This window comes from Cervus elaphus, chromosome 13 (genome assembly GCF_910594005.1).
Source record: "Cervus elaphus chromosome 13, mCerEla1.1, whole genome shotgun sequence".
In the NCBI taxonomy this organism is placed as follows: domain Eukaryota; kingdom Metazoa; phylum Chordata; class Mammalia; order Artiodactyla; family Cervidae; genus Cervus; species Cervus elaphus.
Genome location: NC_057827.1, coordinates 17,847,326 through 17,870,706, shown reverse-complemented (window position 1 = coordinate 17,870,706; position 23,381 = coordinate 17,847,326). Strand labels below are relative to the sequence as shown.

At 49.2% G+C, this 23,381-nt stretch overlaps 1 protein-coding gene across 4 annotated transcripts in view; it reads left to right on the top strand.

Annotated features, from left to right (window-relative positions):
* The window catches only part of CHD2 (chromodomain helicase DNA binding protein 2), a 128,419-nt gene extending 110,295 nt beyond the window's left edge, over positions 1 to 18,124 (top strand). For all 4 annotated transcript variants that reach the window (XM_043921864.1, XM_043921865.1, XM_043921867.1 and 1 more), the window contains 4 exons: positions 111 to 210; positions 2,779 to 2,992; positions 7,945 to 8,191; positions 14,699 to 18,124. In XM_043921864.1, the coding sequence (XP_043777799.1) occupies positions 111 to 210; positions 2,779 to 2,992; positions 7,945 to 8,191; positions 14,699 to 15,032 (895 nt within the window). In that variant the 3' untranslated portion in view covers positions 15,033 to 18,124. The remainder of the gene's footprint in view (positions 1 to 110; positions 211 to 2,778; positions 2,993 to 7,944; positions 8,192 to 14,698) is intronic.
* The last annotated feature ends 5,257 nt before the right edge of the window (positions 18,125 to 23,381 follow it).

The following is a 23,381-nucleotide window of genomic DNA, read 5'->3' as shown; positions in this document are numbered from 1 at the left end:
GAAAGTATTCCAAGTATAGCAAAATTCATTAACTTGCCATCCATAAAGAGAATAGTTATTTTTAAAATTCTATGATTTACCAGAAAAAATTTATCTTTCTTTTTTTTTAGGAACCTGTGGATTTTTGTTTCCAAGTTTACAGAATTTGATGCTCGAAAATTGCACAAGTTATACAAGATGGCTCATAAGAAAAGATCTCAAGAAGAAGAGGTAAAAATACAAATTTAAGCCTAATTCATACAAACAGATAAAAACCAATTCTGCCAAAAAAATTCCCTCATTACTGTTTTCGCCTCAGGAGATGATTGTAAACTCATAGGTTGCTGTCTTGAAAGGGCCCGGGGTTCCCTGCTCTTACGTTACAGGTGGAGGCCTGGGCCCGAAGCGGGGTGCAGCTGGCTTCTCGCCTGGCGGGTTCTTCCACCGTTTAGCTGTGCAGTTTGTCCGCATACCCCACAAGGAAGTCAGACTTGACTCAGTCAGACATACTCCACTTAGTCAGACTGTTGGCTAAGACCTGATGTGTGATAGCGCCAGTGTACAGGAGCCAGACAGGGCTGACGTTCTGACAGGGGCCTGCTCCTCTGTGTCCTTATGACCTGGAAGCGTTTATTCACGAGGCCCTTCCTTCCCTATGCACATGTCTCATGGTGGCTTATCAGTGTGGCTCCTGAAAGATCACGTGGGCAGCGCCTGCTTTTTCTGTTCTCTCTGGGCCGTGTGTCCTTGGCGTCCTTCCAGCTTTTGTGCACAGGGTCCCGACCGCTTGAGTGAAGGAGCAGACACTGAAAGGTGCCCAGAAGATGCCGCCCCGTCTTTGGTAGCGGGGGATGGGCATGAAGAGGTGTGTCCATTTGCAGATCTGCTGACTTGCCCTGTGCCCGCCCCCCCCCCCCCACCAGTTAGCCACGTAGGGCCAGGCTAGGAACACTCGACACCTCCTTCACCCCGTCCGCTCCGCGGAGGCCTGCGAGCTGAAGGGCGCTCATCCTCCCGCGGATCGTCAGCACCTGGAGTGGTGCCCGGCGCAGGGCAGGTGCTCAGAAGTGTCTCCTGTCACACGAGCCTGCCCTGCGCCAGCACTGCTGTGAGCACCCTCAGGTGGTTTATAATTTAATCTCACGTGGAAGAATGTGTTAGAACAGTAATATCCAGGAAAAGTCTAGTAACATTTTTGCTGAATGTTAGCGTGAACTTTGTGCATTATGAAAAGTCTTTGAAAGAATAGTCAGGAAAAGCCCCAGTAAGGAATGAAATAGTTGGGCAAGGCACTTTAGGAAAGAGGGGAAGTTAGGATAAGTGTAAGCTGGACATATGATGTAAAGGCTAAAGGGCTTCCTTAGTCAGGTTATCAGAAGTTAGATTAAGGTGAAAAATGAAACTAGTGGTCCTACTAGTTGGGGTTATTGTATACATTCACAGCCTTTCTGGAGGATAATTCAGTGAGATTTACCGAAAGACTAAAACATGCATTTCTTCTAAGAATTTAGTTGAAAGAGATAATTAAGGATTTAAATATGTTTATGTGGAAATGACTTCATATATCCATATCAGGGAGTATTCAGCGATAAATATAATATTATAGTAATATTCAGTAAGTATTCACATAAGATTTTCACAGTACGTTAACTGAGAAAAGAATGTCAGGTAATACTTTTGTTTAAAAAATACACATGTGCACGCACACACAAGATAGTAGTTCCTCCTATGTAGTCTTGCTTTCCACAGTTTCAGTTACCTGTAGTCTGTCATGGTCTTAAAATATTAAATAGAAAATTCCAGAGATAAACAATCTGTAAGTTGTAATTTGCTCACGGGTTTGAGTGGCGTGATGAAGTCCTGGGCCATGCTGCTGTGTCCTGCCTGGGCGTGACCCACCCCTTTGTCCAGCATGTCCACACCGTGTTCACTGCCTGTGTGTTAGTTAAGTGGTAGCCCTCTTGGCTGTCAGATCGACTGTTATGGTGTTGCAGTGCTGTGTCCAGGTAATCCTTATTATATTTAATGATAGCCACAAAGCCCAAGTGTAGTGATACTGGCCATTTGGATATTCTCTTACTGTGCCTAACGTAAAGTACCCTAGGCATATATGCTTTTTAGAAAACATAGAACACACAGATTCAGTACTATCTTCAGTATCAGGCATGCACTGAGGGCCTTGGGCTCTCTCACCCATGGATTGGGGGGACTACTGTATATATATTTATAAACGCATACATGGACCAGATTATTAATAGTAATTCCCTCGGTGGTGAGATTTTATGTCAGCTCACATTTCTTATTTTTTCCTTACTATATTTTCTGATGTTTTTATTTTGAATAGTTCATTTGTGTGGTAGAGACGTGATGTTACTTATATGTTCAGTGTGATGACTCTGGCATGGGAAGCAGATCCCACTGGACCAGCCGGGGTTGGTGGTTCTGGTTTCACGTGGCCCGAGAGCAGCCTGCAGGAGGGCTGCCGGCCTGGCACCTGCTCCTCACCCCAGGCAGCGGCAGCCAGCAGCCCGGCCCGTGCTCTGAGAGCCGCAGGTCGTGGAGACGGGCCTCCTTACAGTGAGGGGCCTAGTAGGTGCAGCAGCAGATGCTGTGCGGGTTTTCATGCCCTGGAGCTCAGTGGAGTTACCAGCATGTTTTCTTAAGGTATTAAGCAGCAGGGAAGCCGAGAGGGACTTGTCAAAAATCAAGAGGGAAATGTTTAAAGGTGATGATTTTTATACTGTTCTTGGGATTTGCACCTGGGATCCTAAGGGTCTTTGGTTTCCTTTTACTCGCCAGGAGCAGAAGAAGAAAGAGGATGTGATTGGGGGTAAGAAACCATTTCGACCAGAGGCCTCGGGTTCCAGCCGTGACTCCCTGATGTCTCAGTCCCACACCCCGCACAACCTTCACCCGCAGAAGCCTCATTTGCCTGCCTCTCACGGCCCACAGATGCACGGACACCCAAGAGACAACTACAATCACCCCAACAAGAGACACTTTAGTACTGCAGGTGAGGCATTACATGAAGGTTTAAGAGGAGGTGACAAAAGAATTGTTTGCTTTTCCAAAGACAGTAGCCTGACCTTTGTGCTTTATTCTTTTCTGTCACTTTGTTGTCCTCTTTTTTTCCTCAGTGAAATAATACATGAAATAAAGATCCAAAAGACTTAATTCAACTTGAGGGAGAACATAACTCACTCAAGTAAACAAAAGACAAATGAGAGACTGAGGGAAACCATTTACATTGTATGAGAGTTAAATGGTTAAAACTGCTAACATTGAAAAACCTCTTATGAATTGATAACAGCAGGATGACCAAATATAAAAATGGACAAAGGTTAGGAATGGAAAATTCATTTGGAAGAGGAGATTCAAACGGCCAGTAGGACGAGATGAACAGTATCACTACTAGGGAAATGTATATTAAAGTAACAATAAGTTAACCATTTTTTTTAACCCATTCAGATCAGCAAACATTACAGGGTTAAATTCACACAAATTCCTAAGGGTGTGACTTGCTACTCCAGAAAATAGTCTGGAGTATCTAAATACAAAGGCCCATTTTCTGGGAGTCTGTCCTGTAGGAATGCAAACACGTATGTGTGTGATGAGGGTGCTGTTGTAGCCTTATAATGATAAAAAGCTGGAAGTAAATTGACCTCCCACTAATAGAAAGATGGCTAGATGAATAATAGGGCATTTTTACTCTCTTATTAGCAGTTGTTAAAAACAATGAGTTGCCTTATAGATAAAAGGCAAAATTGGAAAGAAAAAACGCAGCAGCAAAAACCGCAGAATCTCTGTGGCATGTGTGTTTAACTCTATAAGGTGAAAGTCACATAATGTAAAGAAATGTAACCATTTTAAATAAACAGTTTAGTGACATTTAAAACATTCACAATGTTGTTGTGTAACTACCACCTCTATCTGGTGCCAGAGCATTTTGATCATCTCAGAGGGAAAACGCTCTTCATTTTGCCCTCTCCTCAGCTCATGACTACCACAGTCTCTGTGAATTTGCTTATTCTGGATTCTTTGTGTTAATGGCATCTCACAGACTCATATAGTATGTGTTGGACCTTCCACTGGGCATCTGGTTTTCAAGGTCTGTCCCTGTAGCATCATTCCTTTTTGTGACTGAATAATACACCATTGTATGGTTAGACTACAATTTGTCCTTTCATTAGTTGATGGGCATTTGGGTTTCTGCTTTTTGGCTGTTGTGAATTGTACTGCTGTGCACATTTGTATGCAATTATTTGAGTGTCTGTTTTCACTTCTTTTAGGTGTATAGCTAGGAGTGTGGAATTGCTTGATCATGTGATAATTCTGTGTTTAACTCTTTGAGGAACCACCAAGTTGTTTTCCATCATAAATATTTAAATGATGTATTTGTATAAGCATAGAGAAAGATGTGAAAGCATACACACAATAGCAATTACCTTAGACCTGATGGCCCAGACAGTAAAGAATCTGCCTGCAATGCAGGAGACCCAGGTTTGATCCCTGGGTCAGAAAGATCCCCTGGAGAAGGAAATAGCAACCCACTCCAGTATTCTTACCTGGTGAATCCCATGGACAGAGGAGCCTGGTGGGCTAGAGTCCATCGGGTCCCAAAGAGTCGGACACAACTGAGCAATTAACACTTCTTTTTCTTTGTTCTTTTTTCTTCTAGGCTGGTAAAATGTGGGAGGATTGGAGGAAATTAATTTCTCCATTATCTGTTACTTCACTGGTTACAATGAGCATGAATTACTTTTAAAGATAAAAATAATAAGAAAGAAAAAAGCATATAGAACAAAATCTTAATATAGTATATGTCAGGGTCCCCCAATCTCCAGGATCTAATGCCTGATGATCTGAGGTAGAGCTGATGTAATAATAGAAATTAAGTGTAGAATAAGTATGATGCGCTTCAATCATCCCAAAACCAAACCTTCTCCCCAGTCTATGGAAAAATTGTCTTCCACAAAACCAGTCCCTGGTGCCAAAAAGATTGGGAACCACTGTTATGTATGGAAGCATAGTATTACATTTTACAGAGAGTCAAATGTTCCATAATAATCAAAATGAAGTAAACTTTCATTTCATTGTAGTTTCTTTTTAAACTTCAGTGTTAGGATTTGCATTTGACTTTTTTTCTTTAAAGTACATTCTCATCTTCCAGTAAAGTTCTCAAGCCTTTAGAAAAATCGGTGTTCTTCACCTTTTCTTCGTATTTGAAACACATTAACTGTAGATATTTAAAAATTTTTGACGGCTGACTCTAATATCTGAATTATTGTGAGCCATTTTGTATGTTTTCTTTTCCCCCTTGGTTTTCAGTCATATAGCCCTGTCTTTTAGCGTGCCTAGTTATTTTTGATTAAATGGCAGGCACTGTGTGTTAAAAATTGTACAAGCTCCAGATGAAGTCTCTCTGCCCCAGAGAGGGTTTACTCTTTCCTCCCCAGTCACACAGAGCGGGAGGCGATCACTGCACTAGAGAGTGACCTGGTCCTCCTCTGACCCCCTGCTCCTGGGGCTTGGCCCTCCAGGGGGCTTGGCCCTCCAGGGAGCTCGGCAGGGGGCCTGCTGCACCTGGCGGCCCTCCCCGAGGGCAGCTCTTAAACTCGGATCTTGGTTTGCCCGGCACTGTGACACCACCCTCAACTGCTCTGCCTGTCAGGTCTCCAGCTTCGCTTTTTAGCCTTCTGCTCCCTGCAGATTCAGCAAATCTTGTAAGGGAAAACTGGCTGTGTGTTTGGAGTCCTTCAAGTCTCCAGTGTCCCTTTAGCCTAGGAGGACCACCAAGGGCTCTGCTGGTGGCTCTGTTTCTCCAGCAGGGGTTCTCTGCTGGGAAAAGCCCAGATATTCAGCTTCTTGCCCAGGCTCAGAATCACAGATCTCCCTGTGAACTGCAGTGACTGCCGCAGAAGTCGCCTCTTGCCACCTCTTTGGTTTTTTGCTCTTCGGAATCTTGTCCCTTCTAGTCTGTATTGCTTGGGCTGCTCGCTGATGTCTTTAAGTAGGTTATTTTCTGTTTATCTGGCATTTTCTAATTGTTTTTGGCAGGGTGTAATTCTGCAGAAGTTCCATATCTATTAATCCTGAAAATCTTAGGTCGATTAATTGATCTCCATTTTATTGGTGGGGTAAGGAATGACTATACAATAACATGGTTGGGAAATATTTCCGTGTTCTTAGATGCAGTCATATCAGGTTTACCGGATTTTTTTCCTCTCGGGATTAGACTGTGAGGTCACTGATTTTATATTCTGATCCTTAGAAAGAACTCTTCTTATTAAACGAACTCATAGTCTTTGAAACTTTGGATTTCTCACCTCCTCTCCTTTATAGTCAGTACTTCCCAACCAGTGACCCTACCCCATGGAGGATTCAAGAAGGAAGAAAAGCACTGTTTACTTTCTCTGGAAATAAAGGACTTGGCTTGAGTTTTAAGCATCTCTACTATACCACATACCTTGACACCCTTTTGAAACCTTACCTTCTATTTCGTTTGAAGCCATCTTCAAATGATCCTTTCATGTTGTGAATGTGTGTCTTTTTGTTGTTTGTTGGTTCTTTGGTTGAGTAGTCAAAAGTATTTTACTTCTTGGTCCCCTGGTGCTCCACCCTGGGTCAACAATGAATTTAAGCCACTGGTTGACTATATTATTTTGATGGTCTAAATTTCTAAGCCAAACAGGTTCCTTGATGGAATTATTCTTCGCCTTTGTAGAAGAATGCTAGAAGGCCAGTAGGGTGAGTAGAGAGAGGTTTAGTCGGTGGCACATCTTTGATCTTACCTGGAAGATGGATGTCCCGTGAGGCCAGAGAGTTCCTGCTGGTTAAGCCTCTGTGTTAGTTTCCCGGGATTGTTGTAACACAGTACTGCAGACTAGGTGGTTTAAAAGAACAGAAATATGTTCTGTCAGAACTCTGAGATCACGGTGTCAGCAGGGTTGGTTCCTTGTGCAAGGTCTGAGGGAGAACCTGTTCGGCACACGCTCCTGGCCGACAGCCTGCCAGCAAGCCATGGTGGTGTGGCTTTTGGCTGCGTGGCTCCAGTCTCTGTCTTCCTCTCTCCGTGGCCTTCCTCTCTGTGTCTCTTTGTCCCCAACTGGATTTAGGGCCCAGTGTGAATGAGTCCAAGGTGATCTCAAGTCAGGATCCGTCATTATAACTTCAGAGACCCTGTTTTCACACTGAGAGGCTCCAAGTGGGTCTACGTTTCGGGGACCACATTTCAACCCAGTTGAGCCTCCTTTCTTGGACTTCCGTGTTTTCACTGCCTTTTGTGATTCATAAGTGTGATTCTTCACCTCAGGGAAAAAAGGGAGGCTTACAGAATCTAAAACAAACTGCAGTTTGGCTCCCATTCTTGAGAGTTACAGAATCCAGAGTTAGAGGAATCACTTTTTACAGGAGGAGTGCAAGGAAGTGGTGTGGGCTGAGGAAGAAGAGTAGCATCAGTAGGTATGGTCTAGCAAGGTGTCCTGGGACGAGGCATAGCCGACAGTACCAGTAGGTAAATAAACTTTAGAGGGAAAAACAGAGGATGTTACCTGTGGCTGTGAAACTCAGCAGTGCCTTTTCCCAAATAATTGCCTGGTGTTGGGTTTTTGTTGTTGTTGTTGGGTTTTGTTTGCTTGCTTTAAAAATCTCATTTTAAGAGTCTGCCCTGGATTGGAAGGTAAGCAGATAGAAAATGAAAAGCAGTAAAAGAAAAAAAAAAGGAAAAACAAAAAGCAGTAGTTTTTAAGATTGCAGAAGGAGAAAGGTGGTAAGTTTTCTTTTGCATTAAACATTTTGGGAAAGAACTTTCGGACTCATTACCTGTTTGATAACCAGCAGCACAAGGCCAAGGAGGAGGAAGTGGAATGTCTATCTGCAGCATGTGTCAGCCCTTTCCAGTTTAAGCTTTAGTGAAAGTGAAACGCAGCCATTGCTTGCAGTCACGAGATGATTATTTTCTTGCAGACCGAGGCGACTGGCAGAGGGAAAGAAAGTTCAACTATGGCGGTGGCAATAACAACCCGCCCTGGGGGAGCGACCGGCACCACCAGTACGAGCAGCACTGGTACAAGGACCACCACTACGGGGACCGGCGGCACATGGACGCCCACCGCTCGGGGAGCTACCGCCCCAACAGCCTGTCGAGGAAGAGGCCGTACGACCAGTACAGCAGCGACCGAGACCACCGGGGCCACAGGGACTACTACGACCGGTGTGTGGGCCTCAGGCGCCGGCCCGAGCGCTGCGGGCTTCAGGGTCAGGGGAGTGACACGCAGCGCAGACGTAACGCGCGTCCTCACGTGTACCGGCGTGGTCCCAAGTCTGGCCCCCCGTTTCTGCCATCACGGCATCTTCAGCTGCTGATGCTGAGTGCCGAGGGATGCATGGATGAAAGAAGGGAGTTCTGAGTTTTTTCCTGAGGGCTGAGGAAGAGGGGAGGGTTGATTTGGGCCGTAAAGAGTCAGTTAAGCAGAGAGAGATAGAATAGACATCCCAGGGCCAGGGCAAGGATGGCCCCCTAGGATGGGGTGCCCTCCCCGAAGATGACAGGTTGGGTGGTGGAGGGGCTTCGAATGCCAAGTTACAGGTTTTAAGTTTTATTCTCGGGGCCAGGGAGCCACCTGTGGTTTCATCATCACACTTGTGTAGGGAGAGTTTGCTGTCTTCCTCTGAGAAAATCCAGAGAATGGGTAGCCATAAAATGCTAGAGTCAGCAGCCAGAATGGTGAAGCTCTGTGCTAGGCTCTTGGCCACACCAGGTGGGACGCAGCCTGTGGTATGCCGGGAGCTGCAGTTCAAGGGTCAGAGCCTTTCCAAGTTGTCCCTTCTCTGCAGCCATGTGATGATATGTTATGATGGGCCAGCTTCTGTGAGAGTAGTTGTGAGAGTTAGGAAGGGCTAAAGAGGTTTTGCTGCTGCTAAGTCGCTTCAGTCGTGTCTGACTCTGTGCGACCCCATAGACAGAAGCCCCACCAGGCTCCCCCGTCCCTGGGATTCTCCAGGCAAGAACTAGAGTGGGTTGCCATTTCCTTCTCCAATGCATGAAAGTGAAGAGTGAAAGGGAAGTCGCTCAGTCGTGTCCGACTCTTAGCGACCCCGTGAATTGCAGCCGACCAGGCTCCTCCATCCATGGGATCTTCCAGGCAAGAGTATTGGAGTGGGGTGCCATTGCCTTCTCCGAAAGAGGTTTTATCTCTCTTTAATTTCAGGACTTAGCTATGTTTTAACTTCCTAGGAGCTTTGGTTTCCCCTAGGCTAAAGACAGGCTCTGGCTGCACCTTGAATTTAACATAGGTAACTTTCGTATGGACATCTCCATGTCCTGCCTTCTTTTTGGAAGAGCTGGTGACACCAGGCTGCTTTCAGGATAGCAGCTGTGGCTAAGCAGCAGCTGCCTCTGTTAGGAGGTCTGTACCCCTCACCCCCCACTCTTCTGTTTCATCTTGTCTGGCTCCACTGGGCATTTGCCCTGCATTGTTTTGTGTAGCTCTGTATTTCCATATTGCATCATTTTTCTTCTGCCTGAAGGACTTTTGTTTTAGTGTGTGTCTGCTGGTGATAAATTCTTTTAGCGTTTGTATGTTTGAAAAAGTTTTTATTTTGTCTTCACTTATCAGAAATATTTCCTGCTGGGTATAAATTTATAGATTGACAGGTATAAGTTTGTACGTTGACACTTTATTTCATTACTTTAATGATGTTCATCTACTTTCTACTTGTATCATTTCTGATGAAAAATCTGTCATCTTTATTCCTCTTTGCATAATGTCTTTTTCTTCACCACTGGTTTTTAGCAATTTGATTACAATGTGCCATGGTGTATTTTTCCTGATGTTTCTTATACTTGGGAATTCTTGGAGCTGCACATTTATCATTTTATCAAATCTGGAATTTTTTTAACGATTATTTCTTTGAATACTTTATTCTGTTCCCTCACTTTCTTGTGAAGATTCCAGTTACACATTTGTCTCAGAGTTCACTGGTGCTGTGTTTTCTTTAATTATGTTTTCTCTGTTTCATTTGGATAGTTTCTCTTCCTTTGTCTTTTTTAATCATGTCTGTCGTTGACGTTTTGAAATCTGGTATACAATTTAAAAATGGTTTTCTATCCTTGTCTGCTAATTTTATCATTTGGGTTAGTTTCAATTGATTGATTTGTTGCCTCACTATAGGTCTTATTTTCCTGGTTCTGTTCTTTTTCATATTCTTTTTCATTTTGGTTTATTACAGGATATTGAATATAGTTCCTTGCGCTATCCAGTAGGACCTTGTTGTGTATCTATTTTGTGTATAGTAGTTTGTATCTACTAATCCTAAACTCCTGATTTATCGTCCCCTACACCCTTTCCCCTCTGGTAACTAAGTTTTTCTGTATCTGAATCTCTGTTTTGTAAATACTTTCCTTTGAATCATTTTTTAAAATTCCACATGTAAACGAAGTGATATCATATGATATCTTTCTCTTTCTGACTTAACTTCACTTAGTATGTTATCTAGGTTTATCCATATTGCAGCCAATGACATTTTTTTATAGCTGAAAGTAATATTCCATTGTATGTGTGCACCACATCTTTTTTATTCCTTTATCTGCCCGTGAGCGTTTGTCTCCATGTCTTGACTGTTACAGGTAGTGCTGCTGTAGACAGAGGGGTGTGTGTGTCTTTCCAAATTAGACTTCTGTTCAGATGTATGCCCAGGAGTGGGATTGCTGGGTCATATGGCAACTCTTACTTTCAGCTTTTTAAGGAACCTTCCTACTTTTCTCCATAGTGGCTGTATCTATTTATATTCCCACTAATTATGTAAAAAGGGTTCCCTTTCCACACCCTCTCCAACAGTTTGTTATTTGTAGACTTTCTAATGGCAGCCATTCTGACCAGTGTAAGGTGATACATTGTCGTTCTGATTTGTGTTTCTCTAATAATTAGCAGTGTTAAGTATCTTTTCATCTCTGTGTCTTCTTTGAAGAAATATCTATTCAGGTCTACTCATTTTTGAAGTTTTTTTTTTTTTTTTTTTTAAATATGGACCATTGTTTTAAAGTCTTTATTGAGTTTGTTGTGTTCTGGTTTTTTGGCCATGTGACATGTGGGATCTTTGCTCCCCGACCAAGGATCAAATCTGCACCACCTGCATCAGAACATGAAATCTTAATTACTGGACCCCCAGGGAAGTCCCTCTGTCCCTCTTTCCACAGTGTTTGTTTTTTGTTACTGAGTTGTATGAGCTGTTGGTATAATTTGGAGATTAAATCCTTGTTGGTGGCATTGTCTGCTGATATTTTCTCCCATTCCATAGGTTGATTTTTGTTTTGTTTATGGTTTTCTTTGCTAACCAAGAACTTTTTTAAGTTTGATGAGGTCCGATTTGCTTATTTTTGCTTTTATTTCTCTATGCCTGATAATTTTTGATTAGATACCTAGTTAAGTGCTGGATATTTTGTTCTGGAGTTTTGTCCAGAAGCAGGGTTTAGTTACTTGGGAGCAGTTTGATTCTTTACGATCTTGCTGCTGACACTTGTTAGGCAGAACTGGAGCAGTGCTGAGGCGAGGCCCCTCACGGTGTTCGACCAGCGCCCCTTGGAGCGGGAGGTTCGCCAGTCTGGTCAGTGAGAAGGGAGCAGGCACTGCTCCAGCCATGCGTGAGCACAGGGCGCCCGCGTCTCTCGTCCTTCTCTGTTGTTCCCCTGGCTCCTGGGTAGTGAGCCTGAGCCGCGTCCCACTAGGTACCCGACGGAACACCTTTGCTGAGCTTTGAGCTCTGTTCTCTGCAACTTTCTTCTCTTGCACTCTACACTTGAACTCCAGCCGTGTTGATGCCCCCGCCCCATCTCAGGAAGTCTGGGCTTCTGCTGAGCCGGGTGCTTGTAAGACTCACCTCATTGGTTCCTCATCCCATAGGAATCGCTGTTTGTTCTTTCCTGACATCTGGTGTCTTGATAACTGTTGTCCACACATTTTGTCCCTTTCTGGCTGTTTGAGCAGTAGATATAGTCCCTGGTACTCCATCTTGGCTGGAACCTGGACATTCTCTCTTTCCCTCCCTCCCATCCTCTCCCCTCCTCCTTTTTTCATTCAGGTGAAACTCACGTAACATAAATTAATTATTTTAAAGTGAACAATTCAGGGACATTTATTTAGTGCATTCACTGTGTTGTGCAACCACCGCCTCTGTCAAGTTCCAAAACATGTTCATCCCCTTAAAGAAAATTCTGACCACTGCGTACCCACTCCTTTCTTCTCTCTGCCTAGCTCCTGGCAACCACCAGTCTTCTGCGTTCCGTTTCTGTGGACTTGTTTAGTCTGGACAGTTTGCATAAATGGAATCATACAGTATGTGGCCTTTTACAGTTGGCATTTTCAGATGTTTAACATGATGTTTTAGAGATTCATTCACATTGTACCATGTATCAGTACTCCAGTTCTTCTCACGGGTGAATAACATTCCAATGTATATGTTAGGTTGATACAAAAGTAATTGTGGTTTTGGACCATGAATTTTAAATCATTATAACTAGGCTCAAACACATCTTTATTAAAATAGGAACCATTACAATCAACACATTTTTTCCAATGAGATATAAGTTTGTTTATTCCTGTAGCATAAAAATCCATGCTTTGGGATTCAGTGAACTCTTGGAAGGCATTTTCTGCCTCCTGCTAATTGTGGAAGCATTTTGCCTACAAAAAGTTTTTGAGATGCTTGAGGGAATTTGGTACTCAGTTGGAGACGTCAGGTGAATATGGCAGATGAGGCAACATTTCCTGGTCCATTCATTCAGCTTTTGAAGCATTGGTTGTGTGACCTGTGGTCAGCTGTTGTTGTGGAGAAGAATTGGGTTCATTTTTCTGTTGACCAATACCAGCTGCAAGCGTAGCAGTTTTTGGTACGTCTCATTGACTTGCTAAGCATACTTCTCAGATGTAATGGTTTTGCTGGGATTCAGAAGGCTCTAGTGGATCAGACGGGCAGCGGGTCGCCCAACGGTGACCGTGACCTTTTTTGGTGCGGGGTTTGTTTGGCTTTGGGAAGCGCTTTGGAGCATCTTCTCAGTCCAACCACTGAACTGGTTGTCGCTGGTTGTCGGGTAAAATCCACTTTTCATCACACGTCACATTCTGAGAAATGGATCAATGTTTTATAGAAAAATGATGATTGTTTTGATTTGTGGTCAGCTAATCAGGCACCAATTTAGCCTTTTCACCTTTCCAGTTTGCTTCAAATAGCCACAGAATGGTCGACGTTAAGTTCTTTTGCAGCTTCTTGTGTAGTTACAAGAGGATCATCTCAGTGATTGCTTTCAGTTGGCTGACATCAACTTCCAGTGGCTGGCCACTGCACTCCTCATCTTTGAGGCTGTCAACTCCCTTGTAAAACTTCTTGAACCACCACTGCACTGTACATTCATTAGCAGTTTCTGGGCCAAATGTGTTGTTGATGTGAGTTGTCTCTGCTGCTTTACCACCCATTTTGAACTCATTAAGAAAATCACTCGAATTTGCTTTTTTGTCTAACATCATTTTTGTAGTCTAAAATAAACATAAACAGCAAGTAATATGTCATTAGCAAAAAAAAGTGAAGTGAGAAATGCTCATTAAAATGATGTATAACATAAACACATTTATTTAAGTATGTATTCCAATATCAAATGGCAAAGTTCAACAGTGCAAAACCAGAGTCACTTTTGCACCAGCCTCATGCATGCTGCGTTTTGTTTATCCCTCCATTCATTAACAGGCGTTTGTGTTTTTCTGCCTTTTGGCTATTGTGCATAGTAGTGCTCCTGTGAGCATGGATGGAAGTGTTTGTTTGAATGTCTGTCTCAGTGCTTTGGGGGTATTTACCTAGGGTTGGAGTTGTTAGTCATATGGTAGTTCTGCGTTTGACTTTTAAGGAACCACCAAACTGTTTTCCACTAGAGCTGAGCTATTTTACAGTCCCAACCAACTATGTATGAGAATTGCAATTTTGCCACATTTTCACCAATGTTTATTTTCAGTGTTTTGAATGTAGCCATCCTCATGGTAGTTTTGACTTGCATTTACCTAGTGATTAATGCTCATTAAAGATGTTGAGCATCTTTTCATGTGCTTTGGAGCTATTTGTGTATCTCCTTTGGAGAAATGTCTATTCAAGTCCTTTGCCCATTCTTGAGCTGGGGGTTGTTGTCGACTCTTACAGCTTCTCCGTTAACATTATAACAAGCAGTTTGCCATAGTCCCAGCTAAAAATTTTAATATTCTTCACATTGAGTCTGTTTGAAAGTAATTAACCCTGCACTTATTGTTGAATATCTAGGTTGCTTGAGTTTTTGCTGTTACTAATAACTTAGAAAATAATTTCTGTGGCTCTATTTTTTTCCTGGGCTGGGTTGAGGAGCATGAGAGTGTTTGTAGATCTTGCCAGTTTTCCTGAAGGGAATGTGAGTTTACAAAGCCATCAGTGAGTCAAGTTTGTGCTTGTTTCATTGCAGACTTGATGAGGCTCATGTCATTTCATGGGCTGCGTTTTGCCAATAAGTATAAAATAGCCCTTTGTTACTACTTTAGTTTGCTTTTGGTTTGGGGTTTTTTTTTTTTTTTTTTTTGAGTTCTAGTATGTAAGTATTTGCTCTGAGTCCCTGGAAGTGTCCTCCAGCGTGAGGAAGAGCCAGTGGATGACGGAGGAGGCATGGGAATCCAGCCTTGGTCTTTAGCTGATTCTCCTGTCTCTATTTCAGGCACCATCATGACTCTAAGCGGAGGCGATCGGATGAATTTAGGCCTCAAAATTACCACCAGCAGGATTTCCGACGAATGTCTGATCACCGCCCCCCTATGGGCTACCACGGCCAGGGGCCCTCGGACCACCACCGCTCTTTCCACACAGACAAATTGGGGGAGTATAAACAGCCCCTACCCCCGCTGCACCCCGCAGTCTCAGATCCTCGCTCTCCCCCTTCTCAGAAATCTCCTCATGATTCCAAGTCACCCCTGGATCATCGGTCTCCTTTGGAGAGATCACTAGAACAGAAAAACAACCCAGATTATAACTGGAATGTTAGGAAAACATAAAGGACCGCTTGGAAAGCAGGGGAGCGAGAGCGTCATGAAGCACCTGGACGTCTTTGGTCTGATCCACAGGAGCCGGTTACCCAGACCCAAGAGGGCGTTTCTGGACACAGGGCTGCCATCAGCCTGCCGCTGAGGGGCACTCAGAGCGTGGGGGCCTTTGGCTCAGCCCGGCTTTGATCTGGGTCACCCCCTCCTGCACTTGGGCACCCATCGCATTCCGGCCTGGTCCTGGCCTCCCACTCGGATGGGTGCCAGGAGGAAGCGGTGATGCTTTTGTCTACCAGCTTCACGGGCTGTTTCCCAGTGAAGGCAGGAGAGGTCTTAGAGTTGTGAATGTTTCGTCGCCCTGGGCCTCAGTGCGGGGTCGGGGAAGGCACGTGTGCATGAAGGCTGCTGGGACCCGCTGGACACACGGGGTCTGGTGCACTCTGATGAGACGGATGCTGCTGACAGGCGAGGGATGCGCGGGTGGGGTCTTGCACCACAGGACTTGCAGGGGAGCAGGTACCCCCTCAGACGTGTCCTCGGGAGAAGTGACACTTGAGCCTCACTGTTTGATGGCGGGGGGTGGGGGCGGGGGCCACCTCCTCCACGGCCTCTTCCCCAGCAACACTAAATTGCCCCACACTATGTGTCTCAGAGGCGTGGTCTCCTGCGTGGGCCTCCTTTACCCCCCCACCCCCATTTCCCCGCATCCTCCATCCCCCATTTCCCTACCATCCCATTCCCCAGACCCCCCATCCCAGCCCCAACCCCTGCAGGGGGAAGGTCATGGTTCAGCACTGCGCTGGGCGGGGCTGGTTTGCCTGGGAGCCGCCTTGAGGGCCAGGGCGGGAGCGGGTGGCCAGGGCTCGGGAATCCTGGGTGGATTCCGGCTCCCACACTGAGTGATGGGGGGAGAGAAGGGGTGGGAGCAGGCTTGCGCCTGGCTGGGTGCTGGCGGCACCGGAGCAGAGCACTGGGGGTGGGGGGTGGGTTTCCCAGCCTGGAGGGGGGGTTGGTGGTGTGGTCCGTGTGGCGGCGGGTCACCATCTGCAGCTCATCTTTGCACAACCTGAGGAGGGAGGAGTCATGGAATCACACATCTCCTGCCACTGCGCGGTGGGTGGCCAGATACGAATCAGTTACTCCCTGTGGTGAACATGCGGCCACTGCTAGTTGGAGATCATTAGAACTGAACTCAGTATCTTTTAGAATGAGGTCAAGCTAAGTCTAAACCTAAGTTCATTTTTTTCCCCCAGATCTGGAAGCCTTCAAGGACAGGGTGACTGAGCTGCAGATAGGAAGAGCTGGGCTAGAGCTGAGGACGGGTTGAGGTTAGCTGCAGTAATTAGCAGGCTCCTTGTCCTTTCCTGGTTCCGGGGCCTTCTGTTCCGTTCACCTTAAAGATAATTTGCCAGTATTGTTAGAGTATGCAAAGGCCTTTCTAGACGGAGACAGAATAACTGACTTGAACGTGCAGTGAGCCCGTGGGTTTCCGGGCTCAGAGCTGGTGGAAGCCCTTCCCTGGGTGTCCACAGGGTTATGCTCCCCACACTGACTGCCCCTCTCCAGGGGACTCCAGGAATCACCGTCACACCACTCATGCCTTTACTGTTGCCTCACACGGTGAAGCAGGGGCGGGCCTGGGGGGCTCTCGCTCGCTCCTCTGCGGAGCGTCTTCGGCTGGCCTGTGCCAAGGTCCTCGTGGGAGGCAGGGTCCTCACAGCTGGTGTGGGGAGTTCCGTGGGCTCGGCACCTCCTGGTGTTTGGGGTCGTTCACCCTGGGCTTGTAGAGCGCATGCTGGGAGCACAGCCCAGGGGACCGCAGGGAGCCCCGGCAGCGGTCACCCCGCTGGGCCATGCCTGACTGCTGTGGGGGGGCAGGAGACTGCCTCTGCTCGGGTTGGGGTCCCTGCCCGCAGTACTGACGCTGCCTGTGCTGGTCTCGCCTGGCCAGAGAGGAAGGGCGGGCCGGCTTGTGGGTCCCCGAGCCATCGCCGGGCTGTGGCGGTCCGCAGAGAGGCCCCAGCTCGGCTTCCTCTGTAGGAGGGCGGGTCGTGGTCCTGTCAGAGGGGCCAGGGGGAGGACCGGCAGGGCCTGCATTTCAGAGCTCACGGTTTTTGGGTTTTTTTCCTCTGAAGTTGTTGATAGGAGATGTGAGTTATTCCCAAAGATGTCTCGTCATGAGGAAAAAGGAGCTTCCTTTTGTTCACATTCAGGACTTCTAGTGCCATATGCTGCAGCAAAAGGCAGTATCAGCCAGATCAGTGTTAAGTTGATTACAGAAAGTACAGTATCCTCATAAAAGCATCTGTCTTAGGTGCCGGAGTGTGTTTGCAGAGTGGGTTGGGAGAGAGGAAGCATTTCCTCGTTGTCAGTCAGTATGAATACTGTATGCTTCTGTCGAAACCAGAAATTTGCACAGATAGGAATTCTCTCACTCGTGGATGGGAGAAGCCTCCCCCGGAGTCTCTGAGGATGGTTTTCTGTGGCTCTGAAGGATGTAGTTACTGGGTAGAAAGAGCAAGGGCCGAGGAAGAGGAGAGTTAGCGCCACCGAGAACCTGAGCAGGAGCACGGATTCACGTGTGTGCCCTCGTCCCGCTGAGGACGCGGTCACCACAGGCTGGTCCCCCCATCGGCCACTGCCCCGGGCTCCCCCTCCTTCCAGCCATTCCCTCCTTACACCCTCCGACGGGAACCCAGGACACCTCTCACGTCGTGCTGCAGACCTAACCCGATACCCCCGATACCTGAGGGCCGCATCAGGGCGCGCGGTGCAAACGCAACCCAGTTAGGAATTCACACAGCGACACGGGAATCCTACAGACCAAAACCCACTCGTCAGCAGGAGCGGTGGGCCCCCGGCTCGTCTGGGGCGGCCGTGTCAGCGAGGAGAGCCAGGCCAGGGGCCCAGCCTGCTTTAGTCCATCTGCGCCCCACTTGGTTGGGGACGGATGATTTTTCTTTATTGTAAAATTGTGGACTTTTAAAATCTGTTGACTAAACAGTAATTAATTTATATTTGTGAAAAATGCCACTGTCCTAGTGATTTCTGATGTAAATAATGTTGTTTATATAGTATGTATTAAATTTTCCTACATTGTAAAACTGCTGTACTTTTGACTCTTGTATATTAAAAAGTGTTACTGAGGATTTTTAGAATCAGGCGAACACGTTGCATTGCATTGGCGTGACCCAGGACCACACTCACCTCCTCATCTCCCTCCAGTCGCTGGATCATTGGGATTCTTGGGCAGCTTATGAAATGGAGCTTTTCCCCTACCTGGGCCCCTGTTGTGTCGTTGGGTCCAGGACCTAACCCGCAGGTTCTAGACTTTTCTCCGAGTAGCAGAGGCTGACCGTCCCCGGCCAGCACCTGCTGTCCTCGTCCCCTCCCTGCGCTCACCAGGGTCTGTGCAGAGCAACCGCCCCCGGGTCCCAGGTTGGTCACTCCAGGCAGGGACCATCCCCGGGGTTCCCTGCAGCCCCCTGGAAGAAGCCAGACCGCCGGGTCTGAGCCAGCCTGCAGCCTCAAGGGTAATTTTACAGTTGGGCCATATATTCTTGAAGGCGGAAAGCACTTTATAATGGAAACACTGACACAAATGTTAACTCGAGCGATTTGGCGCAGGGGCCAGCCCAGCTCCCGCAAGGCCCAGACGGAGGGAGGGTGGCACGGCGGTGGAGAGCCGTCGGCACAGCAGGCGGAGAGGCCTGCCAGACCCCAGGGGTTTCACCAGCACTTGGTGACTTTGAAACCGCACTGCAGCCCTCGCAAAGGTCTTCCATTAACTCTCAACGCCAAATAGGCCCGTGTGTCCGCTCGGAGCCTGGGGGTGAACTGTGGCGCCCACCCGGGACACACTGCTGCTCCTCACCGGCTGCGCTGGGGTTCCAGCGTAAGGAGTGGCAGTCAGAGACTCGGAAGAGCTCAGGGTTCTTCCTGGCCATAAACTTAACTCTCAATTGTGTTGCAACTCACAGCTCGCCTGGAACTGCTATCGGAAACTTTAAGAACAAGTGCAATAATCAGCTTGTGATTTACAATAGCAGCCAGGCTTCTAAACTGACCGCTGCCAAAAACCCCTGCCTTTTACTGGAAGGAGCAGGCTCAGGCCCCTCCCTGCTCCCTGGCAGGGCCCCCACACGTCTGGCATCCGGGCAAGTCCTCCTCAATTAGCGCCAACAGAAAGGTCACTTACTGAAACACAAGGCCCCACAGTTTGCCAGACCTGCGGCTCCGGGTTCCAACCTGTGGCTCTTAAAGGAGCAGGACCAGCTTTGCCTGAGGCGGTTCTTCCATCAGGTTTTGAGGTTGGAAAACCACTGGGCTCACCTCCTAGCCGGCATTTGCTCTGCTTTGTGAAGTGGGAAGAAGATATGGCTCATCTGGATAAACATCTGTAGAAACCCGGGCCTGTGGGGCCGTCCCCGCTGCTGCTGGTGCGGTCCTGCCCTGGGCTGAGTCTTGGGGACTCCTGGTCAGTTCTGTGCCCCGTGACAGGACTTTGTGTGGAATACAGGCAAGTCCCTAACCTACAGACTTCTGACCTCCAAAACAGGCAGAAAGACAGCTACTTCTTGGGGCCAGAGCTGCCCCACAGAGGGTCCACACCTTTCTCTGAATTTCTTTGGTGACCCAAGAGGGAACTGTTACCGAAGCAGGGTCCCCACTGACGCCATGCACTGAGATGGCCTTGGGGGGCAGGGGTAGTTTGGGGGCAGGCAGGGCGGCCAGCCCTTGTCCCTTTGGCCCCTCTCTGCGTGCTGTAAGACAGGTGGCCTTTCCACCTTCATTTGCACAGGAAGCAGACAGCTCCTAGGGTTAAGGGTGGTTTGTAAGTGAGAACTCCGGCCATGGAGAAGAGAGAGGTTTGCAAGCCCCGAGGACCACCCGGAGCAGTCAGCATCCATCAGTTCTCGGCTGGAGGCGGCGTGGGTCTGGGGGGAAGGTTGGGGGCACCTAGAATGTAACAGCCCTCCCCTGGAGCCGACCTGACAATGGGAGCTCCCCATCCTGAGAGCCCTGCAAGGGGGGGCCTCTACAAAACCTGCTCTGGATGACATTAAACACAGGAGGAAGGCCACTGGGGACCAGAGCCATGTACACATGGAGACAGAGACCGGCTCCTTCAAGGCTCCCAGTCCGGTGGGGGAGACAGAGCTGGGACGAAATCATGAGAGCGAGGTTCTCCCCTGAACGGGCTCTGTGCTAGGCGCTGTGGACACAGTAAGGTGTGACCCTGCCTTCTTTCAGCCAATTTCCTAGTTGGGGATTGGGGGGTAGGGGGGACAGGCCCTGGACAAGCACCAGCAGGAGGACGAGATGTCACATACACGCCAGGGAGAGAGGGACGGGGGCTCGAGATGGCGCAAGGGCCGACCCAGGGAGGCATGGGTCTGGGAGGTGGGCACACTTGGCTTTGAACCAGCTGGCGTTCTTGGGTCAGTTTGCCACCTCTCCAAGCCTCAAACACAAACTATATGAGAGCCTCCGGCCGGACTGTGGTGACCTGCATGAGGTCCCTGCAGGGTCCCTTGGCATCTGTCGATATTATCAAAGGGGCATGTTGGCACATCCTGAGGCTCCAGGGTCCCTTGGATGCAAGGAGATCCAACCAGTCCATCCTGAAGGAAGTCAGTCCTGAATATTCACTGGAAGGACTGATGCTGAAGCTGAAACTCCAATATTTTGGCCACCTGATGTGAAGACCTGACTCATTAGAAAAGACCCTGATGCTGGGAAAGATTGAGGGCAGGAGGAGAAGGGGACCACAGAGGATGAGATGGTTGGATGGCATCACCGACTCAACAGACATGAGTTTGAGTAAACTCCGGGAGTTGGTGATGGACAGGCAGGCCTGGCGTGCTGCAGTCCATCGGGGTCGCAAAGAGCCGGACACGACTGAGCGACCGAACTGAGCTGAGGCTGCGGGGAACCGCTCCTGGAGACCTCTCTTGCCGCGCCAGCTAGGTGGGGTCTGCCTTGGCTTTGGGGATCAGCCCCCGGTCTCTGCTGGAGGGTCCTAGTGACGCGGTTCTAGAACCGTCCTGCAGAGGGCAGCAGATTCCCACTAGAAACGGCCGGCCGCGCCGCCCCGGGAATGAACCCCCCGGGATGGGGCGAGGGTCGGTCCCGGGGGCTGTGAGCCCGCACCCAAGCCAGAGACCTGGAGGCGCCCTGTCCCTGCGGGCGTGTGGCGGGGCGGGGAGAGAAGGAAGGTGCCGGCTGCAGGGACCTCGCCCCCCACCCCCCCACCAGCAGTGCCCCGCCGCGGCCCATCGGGCGGGTTTCAGCCAGCCGCGCAGGCTCTCCGCGCCCGGGGCGGTCCGGCGGCCCCGCTCGATGGGCACCTCCCGCCACCCTGCGGGGACGCACGGGCTCCGCCAGGGCCAGCCTCTCCTCCCTCCCAGCCCCACGCGGCGGCGGGCGGCGCCGCCCGGAGCCCCGAGGCCCAGGCATCCCTCTGCGGCTCCCTGTGACCCTCGCCTTAGCTCTAAGCTCGCTCAGTGGGTTCTGAGGCCCTGCACGACCTGACCAGCTCTCCAGGCTCATCTTCCTCTCCTGAGTCGCCCTGGCTGCAGCCAGCCCAAACCTTTGCCCCTGCAGCCTCAGATACCAGCAGATTGGCTTCCAGTCCCTGTTTTCCCCTGCCTCGCTTGTGGCTTAGATGGTAAAGAATCTGCCTGCTATCCGGGAGACCTGGGTTCGATCCCTGGGTTGGGAAGGTCACCTGGAGAAGGGAACGGGCTACCCACTCCAAGATTCTGGCCTGAATAATCCCATCAACGGTATGGTCCAGGGGGTGGCAAAGAGTCAGATGCAACTGAGCGGCTTTCACATCACTCACCTCCTGGTCCCTGATGAATCCTATTTCTCCCCCTAAAATGCAGTTGGAGCTTGGTTTCCTCCACAGCCTTCTCTGACCTGCTCTCCCGTTCCTTCTGTCCCTTCCCTGTGCCCACAGACGCCCCCGGGGTAACCTGTTGCCCCCAAGTTGTCACACCACTTCACCTGCTGAGAAGTAGGGCTCCCAGCGGGGCCCAGGTCTCCTTCGCCTCCAGGCCTGAGCCCCAATTCCGCGAGGGCCCTGTGGGTGCGAGGCTTGGCGCTCTTTCTTGTGCGGTGCCCAGAGAGGGAGCCCCGGGAGAGGAGGCCCGGGGTGCCCCCTTCCCTGGAGGGTGAGCGGGCTGGGGGCTCAGACCAGAGTTCAGGTCCCAGTCGGCAGGCCGCCTGGACCAGAGGGACATTTAAGGCAGACAGAAGCCAGTTCTGGGCAGTGGAACAACTTCCCCAAGGCTGCCTGGTCTGCCGGGCATTAGCTCTTCATTTGCTGGATTTTTTAGGAAGATCCAGAGAAATAACTGGAAGGGTGATGAGGCAATAGAGACCTGGGGGGAAAAGATTGGTAAGCTGCTTTAGTTGCTTAGTCATGTCCAACTCTTTGCAGCCCCATGGACTGTAGCCCTCCAGGCTCCTCTGTCTGTGGGATTCTTCAGGCAAAATTACTGGAGTGGATTGCCATGCCCTCCTCCAGGGGATCTTCCAGACCCAGGTATCAAACCCGGGTCTCTCCCATTGCCAGCAGATTCTTTACCGTCTTGGCCACCAAGGGGGGAAGTATTAAGTCCCAGCAATTTGCTAGGCATCCTCCCATCATAGCTCTTGGAGTGGCTATGCTGGGCACGCACATGGGTTCACAGTCCCCTGGCTGCCTTAGCCCAGGAGGGAGGCACCCAGGTCCTGGCCCCAGGCTCGCTGTGCCAGGCAGGAGGGTGCAGAGGCATTGAGATCTCGGGTAGTGGCTGCAGCAGGGAGGGGAGCTCCGTGGGCACACACGGGAGGGCCTGCGGAGCGGGGAGGAGACCCAGGGTCGTCAAAGCAGCCGGGCTGAGAGTTTGGGTGCCGGTGAGACCACCTAACTTCAGATCAGGTTGCTCCCAGATTACCATAACCTGGGCCCAGTGTTAACCTCTGCAGGGTGGGGACCAGGGTTACCCGTTTTATGGGAAGCAATGCCTGGCCGGGCCAAGCATCCTTGCAGGGTGAGCCACCACCAAGGTGGCCTGGGCCTGGTGACCTGTCCTGAGGTCCAGCCCACTCTCTGCCCTCCCTGCCCTGGGGGAGGCTGGAGATGAAGGCTCCGTGGGCCTCCCTGTCTCCTTTGGGGGCCACCTCTTCCCCCACCGCTCTGGGCCCCTGTGGCCCCCGGCCCCCCACCCGGGGCCTCCCAGCCTCTTCCTCTGAACCCTGTCCTGGGCGCTCTATCCTCTGCACAGAGCCAACGCCCCTTCACTCCCTGAGTCCTGCTGGGACAGCGGACACTGATGGGAATCAGATCAGCCAATTCCTGTCCTGCTGGGT